The sequence below is a fragment of the Conger conger genome, chromosome 12, assembly GCF_963514075.1.
Source record: "Conger conger chromosome 12, fConCon1.1, whole genome shotgun sequence".
In the NCBI taxonomy this organism is placed as follows: Eukaryota; Metazoa; Chordata; class Actinopteri; order Anguilliformes; family Congridae; genus Conger; species Conger conger.
This window is the reverse complement of record NC_083771.1, coordinates 46,236,775-46,259,131: the sequence shown is the minus strand read 5'-3', so window position 1 is coordinate 46,259,131 and position 22,357 is coordinate 46,236,775. Positions and strand designations below refer to the sequence as shown.

Sequence of the window (22,357 nt, the reverse complement as noted above, 5' to 3'; positions counted from 1 at the left end):
AGGCTAACACGTGAAGCATAAGTCAACAGGGGCGCTACCCTGCGCTAACCCCGTCCCCAGGGTCAAAGCCCACCTCCGTCACGAGCGCAAGGGCAGACGCATTCCGGGCGTCAGATTCGCCTCGCAATTTCGACGGGAATGTGCGCGCCTTTTTTCGGGGCTGGTCGGGATTCCTCAGCTGGGATGGCGGAAGATGGCGGAACATTCCGGTCCGCCACAGGTGGGGTGGCAGCCGCTGTCGTGTCAGAGCAGGTGTTTGCGTCGATAAGGGGACACAGAGCTGATGCCATTTAAGGACAGCAGTAAACGGAACTTACAATGGGTAAGATTTTGGTATTCTTGACACATAAGAGACCATTGTAAATCCCTTCCCGTCATTGAAGAAGGCTCGCTGACATGTTGACTCATCCTCTGCCTGTGTTTATAGTCCTTAAATATAGTTCTAGTGTAGTGGTTAAGGTACATGACTGGGACCCGCAAGGTCGGTGGTTCGATCCCCGGTCTAGCCACAATAAGATCCGGACAGCTGTTGGGCCTTTGAGCAAGGCCCTTAACTCTGCATTGCTCCAGGGGAGCAATTAGACTGTACGGGCGTCTGACAAATGCCATTAATGTAATGTAATATAATATAAATGCAGCTGAGGACCAGCACTCTGTTCCAAAACATTGTACAGCTGGACAATCATTCAAGCTCATTGGTTGAAAATTGGTTCTAATTGCCACAGCCAATGGCTTTTCAATGTCAGTGTGTTCACAGAGAAGGGGGAGGGATAAACAGTGTTGTGGTGTGTTTGTTGCTGCAATACCTCTCTTGACCGTTAGAAGTCTGAAATTACCTATTGTACCTTTAAAGCGGCACGAGCTTCTGTGATGTGATGTATACATATGTGAAACAGATCTTTTGGGGGAGATTTTTGAGGGGCGGGGAGGGGAATGCTTGTCTCTGTGTGAAAAGGATATTGATTGGAGGGGAACAGAAAATTGACAGACATTTGACCCACCCACTGGTACACGATTAATTAATTAATTCATTCATTCATCCATCCATTATCTGAACCCGCTTATCCTGAACAGGGTCGCAGGGGGGCTGGAGCCTATCCCAGCATACATTGGGTGAAAGGCAGGAATACACCCTGGACAGGTCACCAGTCCATCGCAGGGCACACACACCATTCACTCACACACTCATACCTACGGGCAATTTAGACTCTCCAATCAGTCTAACGTGCATGTCTTTGGACAGTGGGAGGAAACCGGAGTACCTGGAGGAAACCCACGCAGACACGAGGAGAACATGCAAACTCCGCACAGAGAGGCCCCGGCCGACGGGGATTCAAACCCAGGACCTCCTTGCTGTGAGGCGGCAGTGCTACCCACCGCACCATCCGTGCCGCCACTGGTACACAATGTAAAATCTAAATTCTAATTGTTTTCCAGGAAGTTGATTCAGTGTGAAATTACAAAAGTATTACAATTTTAATACTTTTGTGGAATGTATACTTTAGGATGTGTTCGTGATGAAGAATTGACTAAATTGAGGAAAAAGTGAATTATTATTTCAGCTTGTCCTTAACCAGCTGAAGCACCTCTTGTGTCAAAGGAACACTTTTAGTGCACTCATGTAGAATATACAAAGCATATGTTTGGAACATATGAAGAACATATGATCCATTTTTATGTGGAGAATAGGGTCACAAGAGGACAACAGACCATATTACAGGTTACTGGTGTTTTTGAATGCATCATATCTCTGTTAAGGTACATGACTAGGACCCGGAAGGTTGGTGGTTCAAGCCTCAGTGTGGCCACAATAAGATCCGCACAGCCATTGGACCCTTGAGCAAGGCCCTTAACCCCACATTGCTCCGGGGGGGGGGATTATTCCCTGCATAGTGTAATCAACTGTAAGTCGCTTTGGATGAAAGTGTCAGCCAAATAACATGTAGTGCAACATTCTCTCCACCCTTTTGCTTGTACATATTCATTCTATTTAAATAAATCACAATAATTGGTGCCTTTCCATGATACGTATGTTGTGAAAGTGAATTATTTATGTAATTATGTGATCTAAAATATCTATTATATTAGCATGCCTTTGTATGTCACCTTATACGTGTTAAAGACAGTATATTTGTGCACTATATATTCGGACAAAAGATGCAAATACATTTTCTGGTATAATTTCATACATGAGAAAAACTGTATTATTCTTTTGGGAGAGGTTAATCAGGACAGTCATAATCCTAAGTATGCAGAATGATTAATACATAGGATATGATTCTTATCTGTCTGATAAGTAGAGCCATGCCTTTGTGGCAGCAAGATTATATTGCCTGAAACTCAACTCTCTCCCGTTCAGCAATCTTTCATATTTATGTATCGCATTTCTGTGCCTTTTATTATCAGGCGTTTTCAACTAAAATTGAATTGTTTGTTGACATGAACACATATTTGCTTATTGAATTAATGTGTGTTTGATAATGTGTCGAGAATACGTTCATGCTCTCCTCAACAAAATACATTTTCTCAGCTGCTGATTTTTGACTTGATGTTAAACGAATGGAAATACGCTTAATCATAACTGTCTGCCCAAATATGTTGAAAGGTTCTGAATAACAACAAAATCATTGCAAAACGGTCTTTAAAATGAAAAACAAATGAAAAGGTTCTGAAATAAATGAAAATCTAATCTTATTTACCTCCCGTCATTCACAATGTGTCTTGACATTTCCACATTTCATTTAGCAATTTTTGTTCAAGGTACTGTTCTTAATTTGCCCACTTAACATCTCCCTACAAGGACCGCAAGTTCTGCAGTCTGAAAAGTTTGTTCAAATTTCATTCTAAAAATATGACCGACTTATTCCTGTCTAAATAGCCTTTCCTCTTTTTGTACATTGACCTAACCACACATATTTATTATAATGTGGTCGATGTAGCTTAATGAACTGTTTTTGCAGCAAGCGAGCTTGAGGCTATAGTGTACATTCTCCGTAACAGACACTATAATCTGTTATATATAGATTATAGACAATATAATAGGGGCAGAATGAAGCCTATTGGCTAAGGTGTATAGTGTAGCCACAATAAGATTGGCAGTGCTGTTGGGCCCTTGAGCAAGGCCCTTAACCCCACATTGCTCCGGGGGGATTGTCCCCTGCTTAGTCTAGTCAACTGTTAGTCACTTTGGATAAAAGTGTCAGCTAAATGACAAATTATTTTTATTTTTATTCCATCAGTTGGCTTATGAGCCATTTCTTTGACGTTAAAAGGAGGCCACCGTTTCCTAAAAGGGTCACTGATCGTGTTTGAAAGTGGTGCTTGCCCACTCTTGAGAAATCATGTGTCTTAAACAAAAAAAAAAACAAAGAAGCTACATTCTCTCCCGAGCTGATCCAGTAAAGAGTTTGTCGCGCGCCGCGGTGTTGTAAAAAGGTCGACAAACGGCCGGAATTCTTTCCCCGTGAACGGGACAAACGTGGAAGTATTCGGGAACGTCCGCGGTAAAGCACTCAAAGTCGACCGGAGGACAAGCAGCTACTGTTGGGAGAAGTTAGGGACAATGCGATGAGCACAAGCCTGTGGCAAACCTCTCCTGAAATTAACTCGTCCTTTCCTCGTGATGTTGCCGTTTCCAGCTGGCTTAGCAACACAAAAATAAAATACAACAAACGAGCGTTAGCATTAACAGACTGGTGGATGTCCAGATCTAATGAAGGTATGGCAAGCAATGAAAATATATTGACATGTTCAAAAATATATTGCAGTGTACTGAACCGGTTACAATGACTTGAGGCAAACCATTTCTCAACATGTAGTACTTTATTATTATTTATTATTTATTAAGTATTTATTGGACTTCTACTGCTGTAGCCTATCCACTTAGAGTTATGATGCGTTGTGTGTTCAGAGATGCTCTTCTGCATACCACTGTTGTAATATGTGGTTATTTACGTTACTGTCACCTTCCTGTCGGCTTTGACCAATCTGGCCATTCTCCTCTGACATCTCTCATTCACAAGGCGTTTTTGCCTGCGGAACTGCTACTCACTGGATTTTATTTCTTTTTTTCCACCATTCTTTGCAAAATCTAGAGACTAGTCTGCATGAAAATCCCAGGAGATCAACAGTTTCTTCGATACTCAAATCACCCTCATCAATCATTCCTCAGTCAAAGTCACTTAGAGCACATTTTTCTCCATTCTGATGGTTGATATGAACATGAACTGAAGCTCCTGACCCGTATCTACATGACTGTATGCATTGCACTGCTGCCACACAATTGGCTGATTAGATAATCGCATGAATAAGCAGGTGTAATAAAGTAAAGTCCTAATAAAGTGCTCACTGAGTGTATATTGCATGTTTCACATTGATCTGAAATGAGCCCGTCTTTATCTCTTTGGTGTCTGTGTTTACAGTACGTTCTGAAAGTATAGTCACAACAAGCTTTCAGAGTCACAAAACAATTACACATCAAGACTAGCAATATGTTGGACCTTGATATATTGTGTTACATAAGAAACCTTTGTGGGTCAAAAGCGTGCTTTTTTAAACTAGGCCTACTCAACCTACCTAATGTATTTAAGAGCATTTAAGTCACCGTCTCTTTTCCCATTGACATAAATGGTTTTGATTTCCCTGCAGACATTCACAAAGAAACTTAGTTTATTCAGGATAGAAAGTTTATTTTTGTCTTTCTACGAGCAGTAAAATGGCAGACGAGCAGGGAGCGGTTTCTCGTTTCCGCGATTCACATCCATGTTCAGCGGGACAGAGATCCCGTTCTTACCGCACCCCACTGCTTCGGTCTTCGCCCCACAGAGACATCAGGACAGTCGCTGTGGCCCGTCATGCTTCGGCGTTTCGCTGAGACGCAGGTCGACGAGACACGAGCCTCCCGTGGTATGCTGAATAAGCCCAAATAAAGTTAACATTGGGAGTACGTTTTCGTTCCTCAAGGATCGAATTCCCAAATGTACCCTGCAACTATAATAATGTTCTGTTTGGGTACGTATTAGTATGTTCTACAAGCAAAAAAGGTACAAATTATTATATATAGCTTTCTTTTACATTACATTACATTAATGGCATTTGGCAGACGCTCTTATCCAGAGCGACGTACAGTTGATTAGACTAAGCAGGAGACAATCCTCCCCTGGAGCAATGCAGGGTTAAGGGCCTTGCTCAGGGGCCCAACGGCTGTGCGGATCTTACTGTGGCTACACAGGGATTAGAACCACCGACCTCGCGTGTCCCAGTCCTTTACCTTAACGACTACGCTACAGGCCGCTTTCTGTATGGTATCGCCCCAGCAACAAGCATTTGTACCTTCTTAGATACTTTTTGTACATTTATTTCTAAGAGATGTGGAAGCTGAAAGCCTTCACAGAAAGCTGTGCAAAGGGTTGTTTGGTGCCACGTTTGGTATTTTGCAGCCATTTAACAGCATTAAATGGCAGTTTAAAGCAAAGCAGCTTATTATTATTTCCACCTCCGAGTGTGAGATTGTGCTGACTGGTGGGGATTGAATAGGGTCGGCTCTGAAATCTTTTTGGTGTGTTTCACATGTATGCTAATGACGCTAAAAACATGCTAAAACCCCACTAGCCAAAGAGACCACTGATGGAAAGCTTCATCGCCACAAAAAAAAAAAAAAAAAAAAGCCCCAGTGTAGTCACAATAAGATCGATTAAGCGTTTGGGCCCTCGTACAAGGCTCCAGGGGGGATTGGCCTCTGCTTAGTCTAATCAACTGTAAGTCGCTTTGGATAAAAGTGTCAGATAAATAACTGATGTAATGTAATGACCACAGACAAAAACAATGTTGCTGTGGTAGACAGGAGCCCGTAGGATGGGTTAAAGCAGGGAACTTAGTCACCACTTCCTGCTCTGTGGCTGCATTGGTTTCATAAGCCAGAGGAACCGCCGTCAACTAATGAAAAATAAACAACCCACAATGTACTGTTGTGTTCGGCGAGACATTTCCCGTTAGGCTTTTGTGACAGAGTCATGTGTGAAAGAATGAGAAAGACGGTAAAATGGCTACAGAAAAAAACAAGAGCAGCCAGCAAAATAGACCAAGCTGAGCACCAGCGGAAGATTAGGTATTTTCTGAGCGTAAAGAAACCTTTTTCACCCGTCTGCAGACATCGGTCACAACAAGAGGAAGGAGTGGATTGAGTCGGGGGAAGTGCAGAAAGGTGGACACAAAATGGCCGCCAGTGATCAAGGCTAAACTCTGAGCCGCTTCCTGTGAACGTGGGCCAGGTGGGAATTTGTCTCATGAAGAGACATTAGGCTCGAAAATGTTACCGTTTTGTGTTATTAAAGGTACAATAGGTCATTTCTAACGGTGTCGGGCTGTTAACTGTATATTTTAAAACCCAAATTTAAGGGCTATAAGCACAGGCCTATTTCAATGATAGGAGGGGATTTACTACAGTGGTCTTGTAACAATGTTTTAACATAAAAATCGTAGCTATTGCACCTTTAAATTCAAATACAGTGTGAGCCTCTTCTTCTTTACTCTGCCTATTTTTCAGTTTCGGCACCAGTCGGAGTTTATGGATATGCGTGTAAGCTGGGCAGACTTTCAATCAGTTCCTGTCGATGAGAAACTGCATGGCCTCTCACTATCCACGCACTGGAATAGGGCCTTAACAGATACCAGGCCATGGGGCCCATCCATGCACTAGAACAGAGCCTTAACAGATACCAGGCCATGGGGCCCATCCATGCACTAGAACAGAGCCTTAACAGATACCAGACCAGGGGCCCCATCCATGCACTAGAACAGAGCCTTAACAGATACCAGACCATGGGGCCCATCCATGCACTAGAACAGAGCCTTAACAGATACCAGACCATGGGGCCCATCCATGCACTAGAACAGAGCCTTAACAGATACCAGACCATGGGGCCCATCCATGCACTAGAACAGAGCCTTAACAGATACCAGACCATGGGGCCCATCCATGCACTAGAACAGAGCCTTAACAGTACCAGACCATGGGGCACATCCATGCACTAGAACAGAGCCTTAACAGATACCAGACCATGGGGCCCATCCATGCACTAGAACAGAGCCTTAACAGATACCAGACCATGGGGCCCATCCATGCACTAGAGCAGGGCCTTAACAGGATGAGCCAGCCAGCAATCCAGCAACATTTCATATAAACCTGTTTGGGTCTCTGGCGACAGCCAATACAGGCTAGAACATTTGCAGGTATAAATGTTGTTTGCCCTGTTAAACCTGTTAATGTGATGTACAGAACGCTGACAAGTCTACTGCATGTGCTCAGCACCTGGGAAATGTTCAAATATGTGTGCAAAGCATTTTCTAAAGAGAAAAAGAGGGTCAAACTGTTCCAAAAACAGAAATATTAATAGACATCACCATATGTTGCAGCAAGACACTAAATGGTTGGGAAGAGTGAAAATGTAACTAAAGTTTTACTGAATTTGTTACTTATCCAAATCAATGAAACCAAACTTTTTTTATTTTAAGTCATTTGTATTACTCGTGAATTTATTTACTAAAACTGCATACTAACAAAAATATGTTGAAGATAAAACTTTATATTATGAATGTTATTTGGACGTTCCAAGTATGGTGCACGAGTATATTGACATATTTAATTTTTATTAAATTGGACTGTTCTGATAATATTTACACACAACAGTGATATCAAGACAAAAATTTAATAATATATATATTTTTAAATGTTTTGCAAAGTGTACCTATTACTGAGATGTTTGTTTCAGTGGGCTATATTTTAATTAAACAGAATATATGATTAAACAAATAGATTTGTAAATATTCTGAACTTCTTTTAAAGTACCTCAGTTGCAAAATGCATTGTAATGCAATGTGTAATAATTTACCAATCATGTTTAAATACTTGTTTTTTAGCTTGCTTATGTAATCTTACATGGACACCTATTACTGTACACCTATTTGTGCACCATGTAATAAAAGTACTCCACAAACCTCTTCTTCTTCTACAAATATCTCATGGAAGTTTACAAGGAGAAAAATTGTGCAATAGATCAGTACATTTTGACCAAGGTTGCCTGTAGGATTCCTTCCCAAGGTAAAAAGAAAACAGACATTGATTAAGTTAAATAGATTTAAATTCTTAGAGATGTATATGCGTTGACTTTTGATTTTTTAAAAATAGTAGACAGATTAATGCGTCTGCTGAGGCGTGCTGTGTGCATACTCTGTACAACCAGGGGCCCATTCTGGCCTACTATCAGAGACAACCAGGGGCCATTCTGGCCTACTATCAGAGACAAACAGGGGCCATTCTGGCCTACTATCAGAGACAAACAGGGGCCCATTCTGGCCTACTATCAGAGACAAACAGGGGCCCATTCTGGCCTACTATCAGAGACAACCAGGGGCCATTCTGGCCTACTATCAGAGACAAACAGGGGCCATTCTGGCCTACTATCAGAGACAACCAGAGGCCCATTCTGGCCTACTATCAAAGACAACCGAGGGCCCATTCTGGCCTACTATCAAAGGGACAACCAGGGGCCCATTCTGGCCTACTATCAAAGACAACCAGGGACCATTCTGGCCTACTATCAGAGAAACAACCAGGGGCCCATTCTGGCCTACTATCAAAGACAACCGAGGGCCCATTCTGGCCTACTATCAAAGAGACAACCGGGGGCCCATTCTGGCCTACTATCAAAGAGACAACCGGGGGCCCATTCTGGCCTACTATCAAAGAGACAATCGGGGGCCCATTCTGGCCTACTATCAAAGAGACAACCGGGGGCCCATTCTGGCCTACTATCAGAGACACCCAGGGGCCATTCTGGCCTACTATCAGAGACAACCAGGGGCCCATTCTGGCCTACTATCAGAGACAACCAGGGGCCCATTCTGGCCTACTATCAAAGAGACAATCAGGGGCCCATTCTGGCCTACTATCAGAGACAACCGAGGGCCCATTCTGGCCTACTATCAAAGACAACCGAGGGCCCATTCTGGCCTACTATCAAAGAGACGACCAGGGGCATTTTCTGGCCTACTATCAAAGAGACAACCAGGGGCCTTTTCTGGCCTACAATCAAAGAGACAACCAGGGACCTAATCTGGCCTACTATTAAAGAGACAACCAGGGGAATTTTCTGGCCTACTATCAAAGAGACAGCTTTCTAGTTGAATTGAATTGAATTGGATTGAACTGTATTATAACTTTAAAGTCAACAATTACTGGCAAGGATTACCTAACCAGGCGGGTGTGATATATCAGAGTGATTAATTTTGTTGGGCCCAACAGAAAGGCCCTTAACTCCAAATTGCTCCAGGGGGAGATTGTCTCCTGCTTAGTAGTAGCTTTGGGCAAAAAGTATTTGCGAAATAACATTAATTTATTGTATTTACTGTTTGCAGGCTACGGAATGACTTTTTACAATGACTTTAAGACTCAGGAAGAAGCCCTTCCAGTTGCCCTGCTCCTAGGCCTATTCAGCAAAACTGTAGGCTACCTGTGAAGTTAATTAGCTAAATTCTGTGGTATTCTCAGTCTCGACATTCAGAACGAATTAAGCGACTCCACTGTCATCCCCAGTAAGTGGAACGTATGGGTTTCACTCCAAGCTGTCACTGTTTCTCAGGTCGTATTCCTGCTCTTGATTGGTGGACCCGGAGCGATGTGAATAAGAGGCAGCCTGTGATTCGCTCCTGCTGCGGAACCTGGGAGAGAGCCCCCTTTCCCTTAATCCGAGGCGAGGCCCTGGTAGGAGGAACAGACTGTGAATAATCTCTAAGAACAACAGCTTCTTGCAGATTAACGGTAATTCCAGACGGAGTCTCCCTGGGGTCCCTGGCCTCTCTCTGCCTGTTCTCTGTCTTTGAAACGGAGTAGCCCATAAAATGCTGTGCATAAAAAAATAAATCTAAGTAATCTAAACATTATGCTTCATCCATGCATTCGAACAGAACCTAAACTATCGAAGATACGTTGTTTAAATCAGGCCAATTTCGGAAATAGATTTATCAACTGTAGCCTACTACTAAGCGTGAAGTTAAAATATTTGGCCATTGGCTACAGTTCATGCATGCAAGAACTCTCACGACGCGAACGAGGACGTCGCCATTGACTGCGTGCGCGTTCTCTAAAGTCTCTCGTTCACACACATCACCAGCAAGGGCGATATTGCGCGCTCCCGTCTCTGTCTGGCCATTGAAAACAAAGCTATCTGCGCGATTTCTACTACAGCCGAGGGAATACGATACAGGAATATTTACATTTAGACCGAGAAACACAAATGAAAATGGATTTACAGCGAAACTAGGAACCAGCTTTACCGGGGCCTGCTTGGAGGGCACACATACAGCAGGACGCTCCCGAAACCGAGGAAAATTTGATCTTTTTCCGGAGTGCTTTGTTATTAGCTGGCTAGCTTTCTAGCTAGCTAGCCATCATTGTCATTTCTGTAGCTAGCCTGCTAGCTATCTTGCTGAATGCGAGAGAAACACCGCCATGTTGTTATCAAACAGCGAGTGTTAAGAAGCCGATTCTTTAATTAAAAACGGGATATCCCTGCATCCTGTCCACTGGTTTGAAACAGGGACCCCGAATCAGTGCTGCAGCCGCGGTTCCCCTCTATTGTCAGCGACATGGCGGAGCAGAGCTACTCTTCATGGTGAGTGCGCATAGTGCGACCTGTGTTAACTAGGGACACTGCTATGATGTCGAGAGCTGGTCAGCTGAGATAATCATCGCGATCGTTTTATTCCATTTTTCACGATGGTCGCGTTTTTAATGTGCGCTAACATTGCATTGTCAACAGCGATACATTATTTTCCCGTAGTTGACCCTTACTTGGCCGGAAAGTGCAGCTAAATGGGTTAGCTGTTGATTAGCAATGAGGAGTGAGTGAGTGAGCGAGCAAGCAAGCAAGCTACTTCGCTATCCGACGACGTAGCTATGGGCTAGCAACTGTGGCTGCAATAAACAAAGAGAGGTTTGCTAACCAGCTAGTCTAGCTGTTTAGCAGCTAGCAATGGTAGCAGTGCATCGCAAGGAACACGTTTGTAGCATTAGAAGCTACAACGAAATGTATCTCAGAGTTCGATTAAGATTATGTCGCCTATTCTTATCTGAATGAAATGTAACGTTAGCTGCATAGCGAGCTAACGTTAGCTAGTTAGGTTGCTGTACATTCTGATATGGTAGAATCAATTGCAATTTAACGTTAGTTAGCATAATATGCACAGGTAGTTAGTAGCTAATTTACCTAGTTAGCTAGGCTATACTGTAACGTCATTGTCTATGTTTGATTTTTTGGCACCAATTTATATTTATGTAACGATATCCATTTTTATGCCTAACTGCAAGATATCGTTAGTCTCCCATGTGAAACGAATATGCTCATTACATTAGCTTCTTTGCTACCTATCAGTTTTCATGCCATGGCAAAGCTAGTTATTGGGTAGCTAGCTAGCGTTATCTGCATTAAAATGTGTGCTGTTGTTTTTAGTTACGATAACCAGCTATTGTAGTTTGCTACCAAGTGTTGGAAACTAACGTTAGCTGTAGCTGACGTTAGCTAAACGGTGCCCAGGTATGTTGATCCTTTAGGTTACGTTATCATTATATAGAAAAATTTCTTTTTTTCTCATATGCATAGGTTTATATTTTGTCGCATATTTTTTCCACACACAAATTATCATCATAAAAACGATATGGTTAGATTTAACTGGCAGTTGAGAATGCAGAATTGTTAGGTTGCACTCGCTTTTTGGCCACCCAGCATACTTTGTGTTGGCTAATGTTAGCTAGCCTATATTAGATCTGTATTTACCGTGGTCGAAGCGGTAATGCATGCTCATTGGAATGTAACGGCCATTAATTCATTTGAGATTTTGAAATAAAATTAGCACGCCAACAGGAAACCTTTTGGACTGTAAAACCCCCCCCCCCCCCCCAAAAAAAAAACACCATCAGTGTGAGCGATTCAATCCAGTTTGGTTCGGTGATCTCAATTATGTAAAGATGTCATGAAGACACTCTTCCAGTCGAATAGCATAAGTCAAACGCCGAAGACAGCCCTGCCACATTACAGCCATGACACATTTCTTTAAGTCAGAAATGAGAGCGGGTTTTGTCCACAAGCCTCTGCGGCGAAACCTCGTACATGTCATTGCCTTTGTATCTCACCAATGCTGCAGCGGCAATGACTAGACTATGAAATTGTGCCGTTTGTTGTGTCTCTGTGTGCAAGTGTTCAGTTTTGATTATGGGGCCAAGTGCATAATTTGTAGCTTTCTGACATTCCAGGAAAACCTAAATGGATGCATAACTTGGGGGGGGCGAGGGGGGGCGGGGGGCGAGGAGACATGACTGAGTTGCGTTTCTGCCTGCGTGCGTCTGCCGCGTTTATAATGCAGACAGTTTTTCATTTTGGTGGGTGAAACAAACAAACCAAAAAAAAAAACTTTCATTCTTCGAAGACTGTTTGACAGCATTGGGAAAGTAGACATTATCCAGGAAAACGACACAACCCCCCCCCCCCCCCCACCCCCCGTAAGTTTGGTTTGCAAAGCCCGTTATCAGGTGTCAGTGGCGCACAAGCTCTCAATAACAGCCATTTCGCCAAGCCGCTTAGTCGGAGAGGGAACCGATAATTGCACATGGCTGTAGTGTTTAATATGTGGAGAGGCCACTTTGGCTTCACGGTTATGGGGGGGGGGGGTTGCCGCTCAACGAGGGGTGAGGAGGGTCGCGGCGTATGCAAACCGCGGCCTTCATTTTATACTGCTTTCTCCTTCTTTTTCCTCTCTGCCCTGCACCTGTGGTAGCCATGCTCAATAAAATGACAGTCGTAAATAAGGGCGTCAGGAGCGAACAAGTGGTTATCGGTGTGTGTGTGTGCGTGTGTGCGTGCGTGCGTGTGTGTGTGTGCGTGTGTGTGTGCGCGCAACCATTAAACAGAAATAGGCTGTAAGTGGCAGCTCCTAGTTTTTATATTTGGAAGTTTAGGGCCCATGTCCACAGGCTAGTGGTCAGAGGTCTTTTGATTAATCGGGCTGGCCTCCGTTATAGGCGGTCGCTGTATATGGCGAAGATGTTTCTTGTACCAATAATGCTCCTTGCTGGTGCAATTGAGATGCAAATATTTATTCTGCGGTTTTTTTTTTTTTTGTTGCTGGATCCCTACTGGTATGCTCTCAGTAACTCAAGGGAAGGACATCAGAATGCAACTGAAATATATGTGGGCCGTTCTAATGTATTTTTGTAAATGTGGACCTAAATAAATAGCTAACGTGTGTGTGCGCGTGTGTATCGTTGTTTTGGGTCTCTGCAGTTATGCTTTCTGGCCTACTGCCGGTCTGAGCGGCAGCTCCGGTTCAGAATTGATACCGTCGGTGTTTCCGACATTGAAACACGTGTGAACACGTTTTCCTTATCAGTTCCAGCGGAATCTGTGAGACACTGCTGCACTTCTCACTGCCGTTACGAATTCAGAACGCAGGATTTAGCCTTTTCTCTCCGTCAAGCTAATTACAGCAACACTTATGCAGTTTAAGTCTAGCCTCCCCTCCTGAAACGATCTAAATACGCTGTCAAATCCAAAAAACGACATTAATAAATCTATATTTTTGGAACTGTAATGTAGCCATTTTGACGCTCTAAAACTGTTGTACTAGTAATAGCAATAGCATAGTCAGTGACCACATTATTAGGTAGTCCTTTACAACAGCTTGTTAATGCAAATATTTAATCAGCCAATCATGTGGCAACAACTAAATACATAAAAGCATGCATATGTTGTCTAGAGGTTCAGCTGTTGTTCAGACCAAATGTCAGAATGGGGAAGAAATGTGATCTAAGTGAATTGACCATGGAATGATTGTTGGTGCCAGAGAGGGTGCTTTGAGTATCTCAGAAACTGCTGATCTCCGCTGATTTTCACGCACAACAGTCTCTAGGGTTTGCAAAGAATGGTGATAAAAACAAAAAAAACATCCAGTTAGCAGCAGTTCTGCTGGAAAAAAAAATGCATTGTTAGTGAGGTCAGAGGAGAAGGGCCAGACTGGTCAAAGCTGACAGGTAGGTGACGGATAAGCAAATACACAGTGGTGTGCAGAAGTGCATCTCTGAACACACGACATGTCAAACCTCTAAGTGGATAGGCTACTGCTGCAGAAGACCAATACGTCAGAAAAAAGAAAAAAAAGAAAGAAAAAAAGAGTGCTCTTTGAGTGTATATGTTCCGATCTGTGGAATATTACACATTTCCATGTTCCGTGTTCATGATGTCATCATGCTTGGCTCTGAGACTCTCACGCTCGGAAGTGATCAGGTGACGTCTGAGCTGCTTCCTGCTTTGCTTTGTTTTTTTGGGTATAATGTCAGGAACCGGAGTGCTCAGGGCGGTTTTCGGTGTATGTGGCCAATAGTACGCTGCTTTTGTTGGAATCGGCTTTTTTTTTTTTTTGCGAAGCAAAATAAATCTTCCTTCAGGCCATTATCACATCCTCTAGACAGTGGGGAAAACTATTGTGACCTCAAAAACATCTCTCCCTTTCCCTCCCGAAGCTAGCCGTTTCCATTTCAGGATTGGATATGTTTTATGGATTTTGACAACACAAATTAAAAGCTATTTACTCACTTAACCTTTTAATGCCGAAAGATCAAATCTTTATGCTTTAAGGTTACGTGCCACCGAAAATGCCTGATCATTGAAGAAAATACAAACTATAAATGCAAACGTTTTTGTCGCCGACGATAGCCTAATCTTAACCAAGCAAGATATTGTTATAATTCTCTCACATTTGAAATAAAACATGTTTTGAAATTGTTTTGAGCCATTTGTTTTTATCACCAGTACCCAAGAGTCATTTTTCTACAATTTTTCAACAAAGAAAAATGATGAAAGTTCAGGATCTAACAATGAGATTCATGCTGTACGCCCATAAAGCTTACAAAAGCTTATAAGAAAATAATTGCCTCTCCTGGATATGGGGTAGGGGTTTGCAACTGTCTATGACTATGCACTAAGAAAATGTCCTGTAATATCGTCCAAAATCAGTTTTTGAGAAAATCGACTCCAAAGATATGATACTAATTTCACCATGTGGATGGCGTAATCATTCAAAAGGTGGTATTATCCTTTGGTGGTATTATTTTTTTTTTGTTCAGTGCAAAGGACATTTTAATTTACATAATTTGTCAACAAATAAGCATGATTGGCATTACAGATAAAGTAGCTATTTGCAATAAAGTTTTTTGTTGTCGTTTAGTTGTATAGGTTTAGCCACCATGTCTTTGGCATCATTTCTAGGCTAAAAGTGGTCGTATATCCAGGTCTGGGGCTTTCTCTGTGCTCGCTGTATTTGTGACTTTGACCTTTTCTCAATAGGCCTGGAATGGCTGTGGCTGTGGTCTTCTTTCCCAACCAGTAGGGTTTCGGTCCAATCAAAATGTTTTGTTTTGGCTTGTGAATGTCACGGCCTTTCATGTACTCTGGGCAGACACCGAAATTGCTTAAAATTCCGTTCCCGCTTTAAACCTACACCCACGCTTGGGGTATGAATGTGCGATTTTGTCTCAACGCCATTCGCCAAACTTCGGTAAAAATCACCAAGTCGTCCTGCTGAATTTCCTGTTGAACTCGTGGGAGAATGATCCCTTGCGAATTTCTGGTAGAAAGTGTCTGGTTGCCATCGTTAGCTATTAGCATGATGCCTTTAGTTCAGTATGGCCCCTCTGTGACATTTGCTCAGGCCAGAAGAGCAGTCGCCTGGCAGTCGGAGGGTTGCCAGTTCGATCCCACCCTGGCTGTGTCTAAGTGTCCCTGAGCAAGACACCTAACCCCCAAATGCTCCTGACGAGCTGGTTGGTGCGTTGCATGGCAGCCAATCGCCGTTGGTGTGTGAGTGCAATGTCAGTTGGCCTATCCGTTCTTTCTAAGCTTTTAAGCTGTGTCAGAAAGGTATTGCGCGCACCTCCCTCTGTGAATCAAGTGTGGCTAAAAGCTTATTTTGACGCACTTGAGAGGGAGGAGGTTTTAGCTCAGATCGTTTTGATATTGAATTCACGCTGGAGTTTTTCGGAAGTTTCAGCAGATTGCCACAGGTTTCAAATCTGTGAGGAAAAAAAAATAATAATAATAATAATTTGGTGAGCTCCCCGTGACAGCGCCGGCTTGGGAGCGTTGCGGGCGCCGTGTCGTTTTCCCTCAGAACGGACTGATTCTGAGAGAGAGAGGAAGTGCAGCTCATGTGCCAGTTTATCCGGGCTGCAGCGATTCAGCCCGCCGGCTGAAAGCGTCCAGGCACCGCAAGCTCTTCCAGCCACGGGCCGCAGAGACACGCGCACACGGAGACCGTCTGAGAAGAGTGGGCAGCCTGTAGCGTAGCGGTTAAGGTACATGACCCTGTAGCGTAGTGGTTAAGGTACATGACCCTGTAGGGTCGTGACTGGGACCTGCAAGGTCCGTGGTTCGATCCCCGGTGTAGCCACAATAAGAGCAAGGCCCTTAACTCTGCATTGCTCCAGGGGAGGTTTGTCTCCTGCTTAGTCTAATCAACTGTAAATCACGTTGGATAAAAGCATCATCCAAATGACATATAATGTAATGTAATGTAACCTCGGAAAAGGTGTCCTGGGACATGGGGGCAGCCTGCAGCCTCGTGGCTAAGGTAGATGACTGGGACCCCATTACATGACATTACATTAATGGCATTTAGCTGACGCTCTTATCCTGAGCGACGTACAATGAAGTGCCGATTGAACACAAGAAGAAGTCTGAAGAGGACAGTCCTAGCTTGACAGATGACATACAGATGCATTCAGAACCCTTGAAGAGTACAGTACTGTGCAGAAGTCTTAGGCACCCTAGACTTTATTATATATATGTTAATCTTTTTGTGTATTAGTATGAAAGAACACATTTGAGATTTCCAAATATTCATTTTTCAAAAGATTACATTTTACAGACATTTTTGTGTTTAATTAAATAAAGTAACATAACTGGAAGCAATTGACTACTTTTTACGTTCTCCAACATGCTTGGAACAACCTCCCTGCTGATTGTCTTATAGAACTGCAGGACAGCGTTGGCTATCTCAGAGAAGTGATGGGTGGTCACAAAAAATATTGATTTGATTCTGTTTTTAACTATTCAGCCAAATGACTAAAATGTAATGTAAAATGTATAGTACGTTTATTTAGGACCTTTCATTGAATTCTTTTTGAAAGAATCTTATCTGTACAGAATGTTATACAGGTGCCTAAGACTTTTGCACAGTACTGTACATCAACTTACAAGCTAGCATACCACGGTTAGCAGCTAGAATACCCCGAGTACACAATACAATAGCTAATACAATACAACACAACAATATCTATATATAACTTTACAAGTGTCATTATAGTCTATGGCATTTACATTACATTACATTACATTATTGGCATTTGGCAGACGCTCTTATCCAGAGCGACGTACAACAAAGTGCATACCCATAACCAGGGATAAGTTCGCTGAAAGACCCTAGAGGGAAGTACAATTTCAATTGCTACCCGTACAACAAAGATAAAAACAAAGATTTTTTGGTGTTTTAAAAAAAAATTTTTTAACAACAAATAAACAAAGCAAAAGTGACCAAACTTAACTATCCAAATACTGCTTACCTAGCCAACTAAAAAATACCGAAACGCAACGTAAATCACAAAGACAACAATTAAGGTTCACAGGGAGGTAGGGAGGGACGGGGAGAGGTGCTGCTTGAAGAGGTGCGTCTTCAGTTTGCGCTTGAAGGTGGGGAGAGATTCTACATTTATGAGGCTAATCATGCTGGTGAGGTAGGGAGGGAAAGGTAGGGAGGGAAAGGTGTCGTGTGACATGAAATCAGAAGGTAAGAGCGGTCGTCTGGCATTCGGAATCCCCCGCCCTGGGTGTGTCCCTGAGCAAGACGCCTAACCTCCAATTACTCCCAACGAGCTGGCTGGTGCCTTGGCTGGCAGCCAGTCACCATGGGTGTGTGTGTGTGTGTGTGTGTGTGTGTGTGTGTGTCCATTTGCCATTCACAAAAAAATGTCACACGTTGTCCGAAACTTAAATTGGTTTCACTCTAATTGGTGGGGGTTACTGGACCTTAAAGGTTTAAAAAGGGCCTGATGAGTCTGATGCCTGCAAGGTAACCTGAAAAAGAATTACTGACAGACTTAGCGTGATGTACCTGTATTTCTAGAAAGTCTTATGCCCGTCATTTGGAGATGACGCCATGACAAAGTTATTCGTAATCATAAAGATGCTATTCCGGCTTGAGAAGTCTGCACTCGCTCAGCTTGGACGGGTTCCCTGTTTTTTGGACTTTGGACGCCCTGTCCCCTTTGACGCGCTACCTGTAGTGAGGCTGCACTCAGTGTTGATGGCTGGGCTACAGGAAGAAGGGCGATGCACTACCTGTAGTGAGGCTGCACTCAGTGTTGATGGCAGGGCTACAGGAAGAAGGGCGATGCACTACCTGTAGTGAGGCTGCACTCAGTGTTGATGGCTGGGCTACAGGAAGAAGGGCGATGCACTACCTGTAGTGAGGCTGCACTCAGTGTTGATGGCTGGGCTACAGGAAGAAGGGCGATGCACTACCTGTAGTGAGGCTGCACTCAGTGTTGATGGCAGGGCTACAGGAAGAAGGGCGATGCACTACCTGTAGTGAGGCTGCACTCAGTGTTGATGGCAGGGCTACAAGAAGAAGGGCTGAATACTGACCGGTACCAGGTGCTCAGCAGCCGGGGGAGCAGAGCTGTAAGCACTCTTTTGACTCTGAGGGAGAAGATAGAGAAGATAGAGAAGATAGAGAAGATAGAGAAGATAGAGAAGATAGAGAAGATAGAGATGTGGAAACATCAGCCTGTTCTGCTCTGAGCTCGGACTGCTCCAGTCCGCTCTGGGCCACAGTCGTGATGTCAGTCTCATAGCTGTCAATCAGATCTCTAATGGCCGACGCCTCGGTTTACATTCTGACTGCTCGCGTTCGTTGAAGTCGGAAAGCCAGCTGTTCTGGATCAGTACTGCACGCATCACTGCCGGCTCTTGATTGGTTAGAGAATACTCTATGCAAATGAGATGGACACACCTACTCTACCCACACCAGAACCCATTTTTCCAAAACTATAGTAGGCGGGGCCAGCCAGAAACAGTGAGTGCAGGGACATCATCCGTCGGTTGTTGGCCAGTCAGATTCTCTTTCTTCTCCCTGTCGGATCTGTGCCAATGCTGAATGTGTGCGGTTGGATTCAGCTCTGAGGGCCACACTGTTATTAGTGTCGCACAGAGAGGGACGGGGGGATTCAGACCTCCGTGATGACCTCCTCCGCCAAGCACCCGAAACCGGGCTTCTTCTCGGGAGTTCATTTCCTGGTGATGCTGAGAGACGGTGCTCTCTAGTGCCACTGTGGTTGGCTCCAGTATAGGAGTTTTTTCTTCAGCTAACGTCCCCCCATGTGCCGATTTTCCCCCCCCCAAGTTATTTCGTTCTAGCCCGACCTCACAATCTCTGGCTCCTGATGGCTGACATAAGCGAGAATTCTGCGGTTTCACAAGGACTATGGATAGTCAGTGGCTGATGTAACAGGCACTTGGTCCGTGTGCTTTCTGCGATGCACACTACTGCCCCCTACTGGTCAGTCGTGTGCTCGCGGTCCTCCCAGTAAGTTGCATGTGAATTCTCTTCTTTTGATCGTATTACAAAAACAAGCAGAGGCAACGCATGCTTCAGAACAGGGCCCAGGCTTCTCTGTGCGAAGGCGGGTGTGTTTCACAGCCGTTGGGCCCTTGAGCAAGGCCCTTAACCCTGCATTGCTCCAGGGGAGGATTGTCTCCTACTTAGTCTAATCAACTGTACGTCAATCTGGATAAGAGCATCTGCCAAATGCCAATAATGTAATGTAATGTAATGGGAGGAAAAGGGGGTGGAGCAAGATAAGAAGGAAAAAAAGGGTTCTTTGGCTTGATTCCATAAGGGAACCCTTTTTTTGTGGTTCTGTATGGAACCCCCTGTCGTAGTGTGAAGTCTGAACTCCCGGACAAAGAACCATTTTTCCCGACAAAGAACCCTTTAACTAGATGGTAACCCTATTGGAACCCTGTTTAGAGTGCAGGAGATGGCAACCCTATTGGAACCCTGTTTAGAGTGCAGGAGATGGCAACCCTATTGGAACCCTGTTTAGAGTGCAGGAGATGGCAACCCTATTGGAACCCTGTTTAGAGTGCAGGAGATGGCAACCCTATTGGAACCCTGTTTAGAGTGCAGGAGATGGCAACCCTATTGGAACCCTGTTTAGAGTGCAGGAGATGGCAACCCTATTGGAACCCTGTTTAGAGTGCAGGAGATGGCAACCCTATTGGAACCCTGTTTAGAGTGCAGGAGAGATTTTTCCGATGGGCTCCAGCCCTTCGCGTGCAGCCAGTGTGCTTTGTGTTGCGTCAGTGTGTATCAATAATTTGTGGTCTGGTTTAATATTCTTTTTCCTTTTTCTCTGATTCCTTTTTCGTCTCTCCCTCGAACACAAACAGCAGTAGGCAGGGTGAATAAGAATGAGTGGCTTTGGTTGGTCCTGGAGCTTCGGCGTAATACCCAAAGCAGCGAAAATGCTGTAGAAAATCCGGGAGAATGTAAAGTAAGAAATAGTTTCATAATGTATAAAAAAAAAAATTAAAAAAAAAAAAAAACGTTATATAAATTGTATTAGCGCTGAACATTAAATCGCCAAACACCGTTTCTCGGCTGCCTTCTGGTAGAAAAGCGTTTTAATCCCGCCACGGACCTTCAGAGGTTGCCCAAAGTTGCTGTAGCAGCCAACAGTGAGGCGTTGTCAGGGCAGCATTAGCATTAGCATTAGCATGAGCAGAAAGACGCAGGTGAGCTGCGCAGTGAGGCCTCCTGGTGCTCTGGGGCTGTCTGTCTCGTACCCTTTCAGAATTTAGCAAATGTTTGATTTACGAAGTGGTTTTTAGTAAAATGGCTAATGTTAAAGGCCCACCCTCATCAGTGTTCCCTTCCTGGTTTTTGGGATCTAAAACGCCCACAAAACGCCCACAAAACGCCCACAAAACGCTCACAAAGAGCAAGAGCCCAATTCTCCCTTCGACTCCAGTGGTCAGCGCTCTGTGTTAACATTAAGTAACGTCATCCGAGAATTATGCAAAAACACGCATCATGCCATGTGGGAAATTGTTTTGCAAACATCTCTGAAAAATGGCAGTTATATAAAATATGCATACTTCTGCCAAAATTGCGATTATTATTATTATTTTTTTCTTCACGGATCAGTAGGGAACACAGAGCGGCTCTCTAACGGCAGACCAACAATATGCGCGTGGGATTTTTCATTTGGTGCATAATTGAGTGATTTCTTTTGAAGGCCCAGTGCTGCATGCTGTTATAGACCACGCTCAGTCTGAGAAGAACTGGCCCAACGGTGTTCTCACTTCACTCACGTTTTTTTAAAGAGCGATGTCCAGGTACACTGACCCAATTTCCTCTATTTTCTCAACCAAAGTGCAAACCCTCTTTAGATTTGGATGGAGCCAATTCTTACTGGGCTTGAGACTGAAAGGGTTATAAAAAAATAATAATAATAATAATTTTTTAAAAGTAAACCCAGTCATGGTGTGAAAAACAGGCCGGCTCCATGTCGGTATTTAAAGTTCGGCTAAATGGAAATCTGAAGTAATGGGGACTCTACCGGGCTAATTAGCAATTACCGTAGTCGTTTGGAAGATAACAGCCCAGGGTATTAGACTAGCTGGTTGGGGGGTAAAAAAAAAAACCGGGAAGTGCCTTTTCTGCCTGCAAGAACTGCTACATTTTATAGCCCTGAGGAAGTCGGTAATGAATGGGATTATTTCGTTGGTGAAACAACTCATGATCTGTTTAATATTTGTCGTGCCTCCTGAAGGTGCTCGTGAACCGGTTGATGATTCGTAGCGGTGATTACTTCGTATTACAGACAGTTTGGCTCGATGGCTTTTGAGCGGGGCTGATTTCCTGGGCACCTGTGCTCTGCTGGAATATGCAGACTCGTATTTTAAGACCGTTTGGTCTCCTCCGTGTACGTTCGGCACGTGCCCCGAAGGACGACAGTTTGTGAATGTTGAGCGTCTCGTCTCGTCTCCTCCCTCTCCACTGTCTTTGCTTCTTTGCACTCCGTAACAGGGATTCTGGGGATCGGGATTCCTGCTGCTGATTGGTTAATGTCTGTCATTGGCCAGAGGTGGCCCTCACTTGGGGTCACAGGTCAAATCGAGGGAGGACTGCAAAGTGGCAGAACTACAGGCCTCCAGGGCAGGTTTTCAGTTCCTCTGCTACAGGCTTATGA

General features: G+C 43.9%; 1 protein-coding gene across 2 annotated transcripts in view; it reads left to right on the top strand.

Annotated features, from left to right (window-relative positions):
- Nucleotides 1–10,166: 10,166 nt before the first annotated feature.
- The window catches only part of sppl3 (signal peptide peptidase 3), a 48,556-nt gene continuing 36,365 nt past the window's right edge, over nucleotides 10,167–22,357 (top strand). For both annotated transcript variants that reach the window (XM_061263422.1, XM_061263421.1), the window contains exon 1: nucleotides 10,167–10,670. In XM_061263422.1, coding sequence (XP_061119406.1) covers nucleotides 10,645–10,670 — 26 coding nt within the window. In that variant the 5' untranslated portion in view covers nucleotides 10,167–10,644. The remainder of the gene's footprint in view (nucleotides 10,671–22,357) is intronic.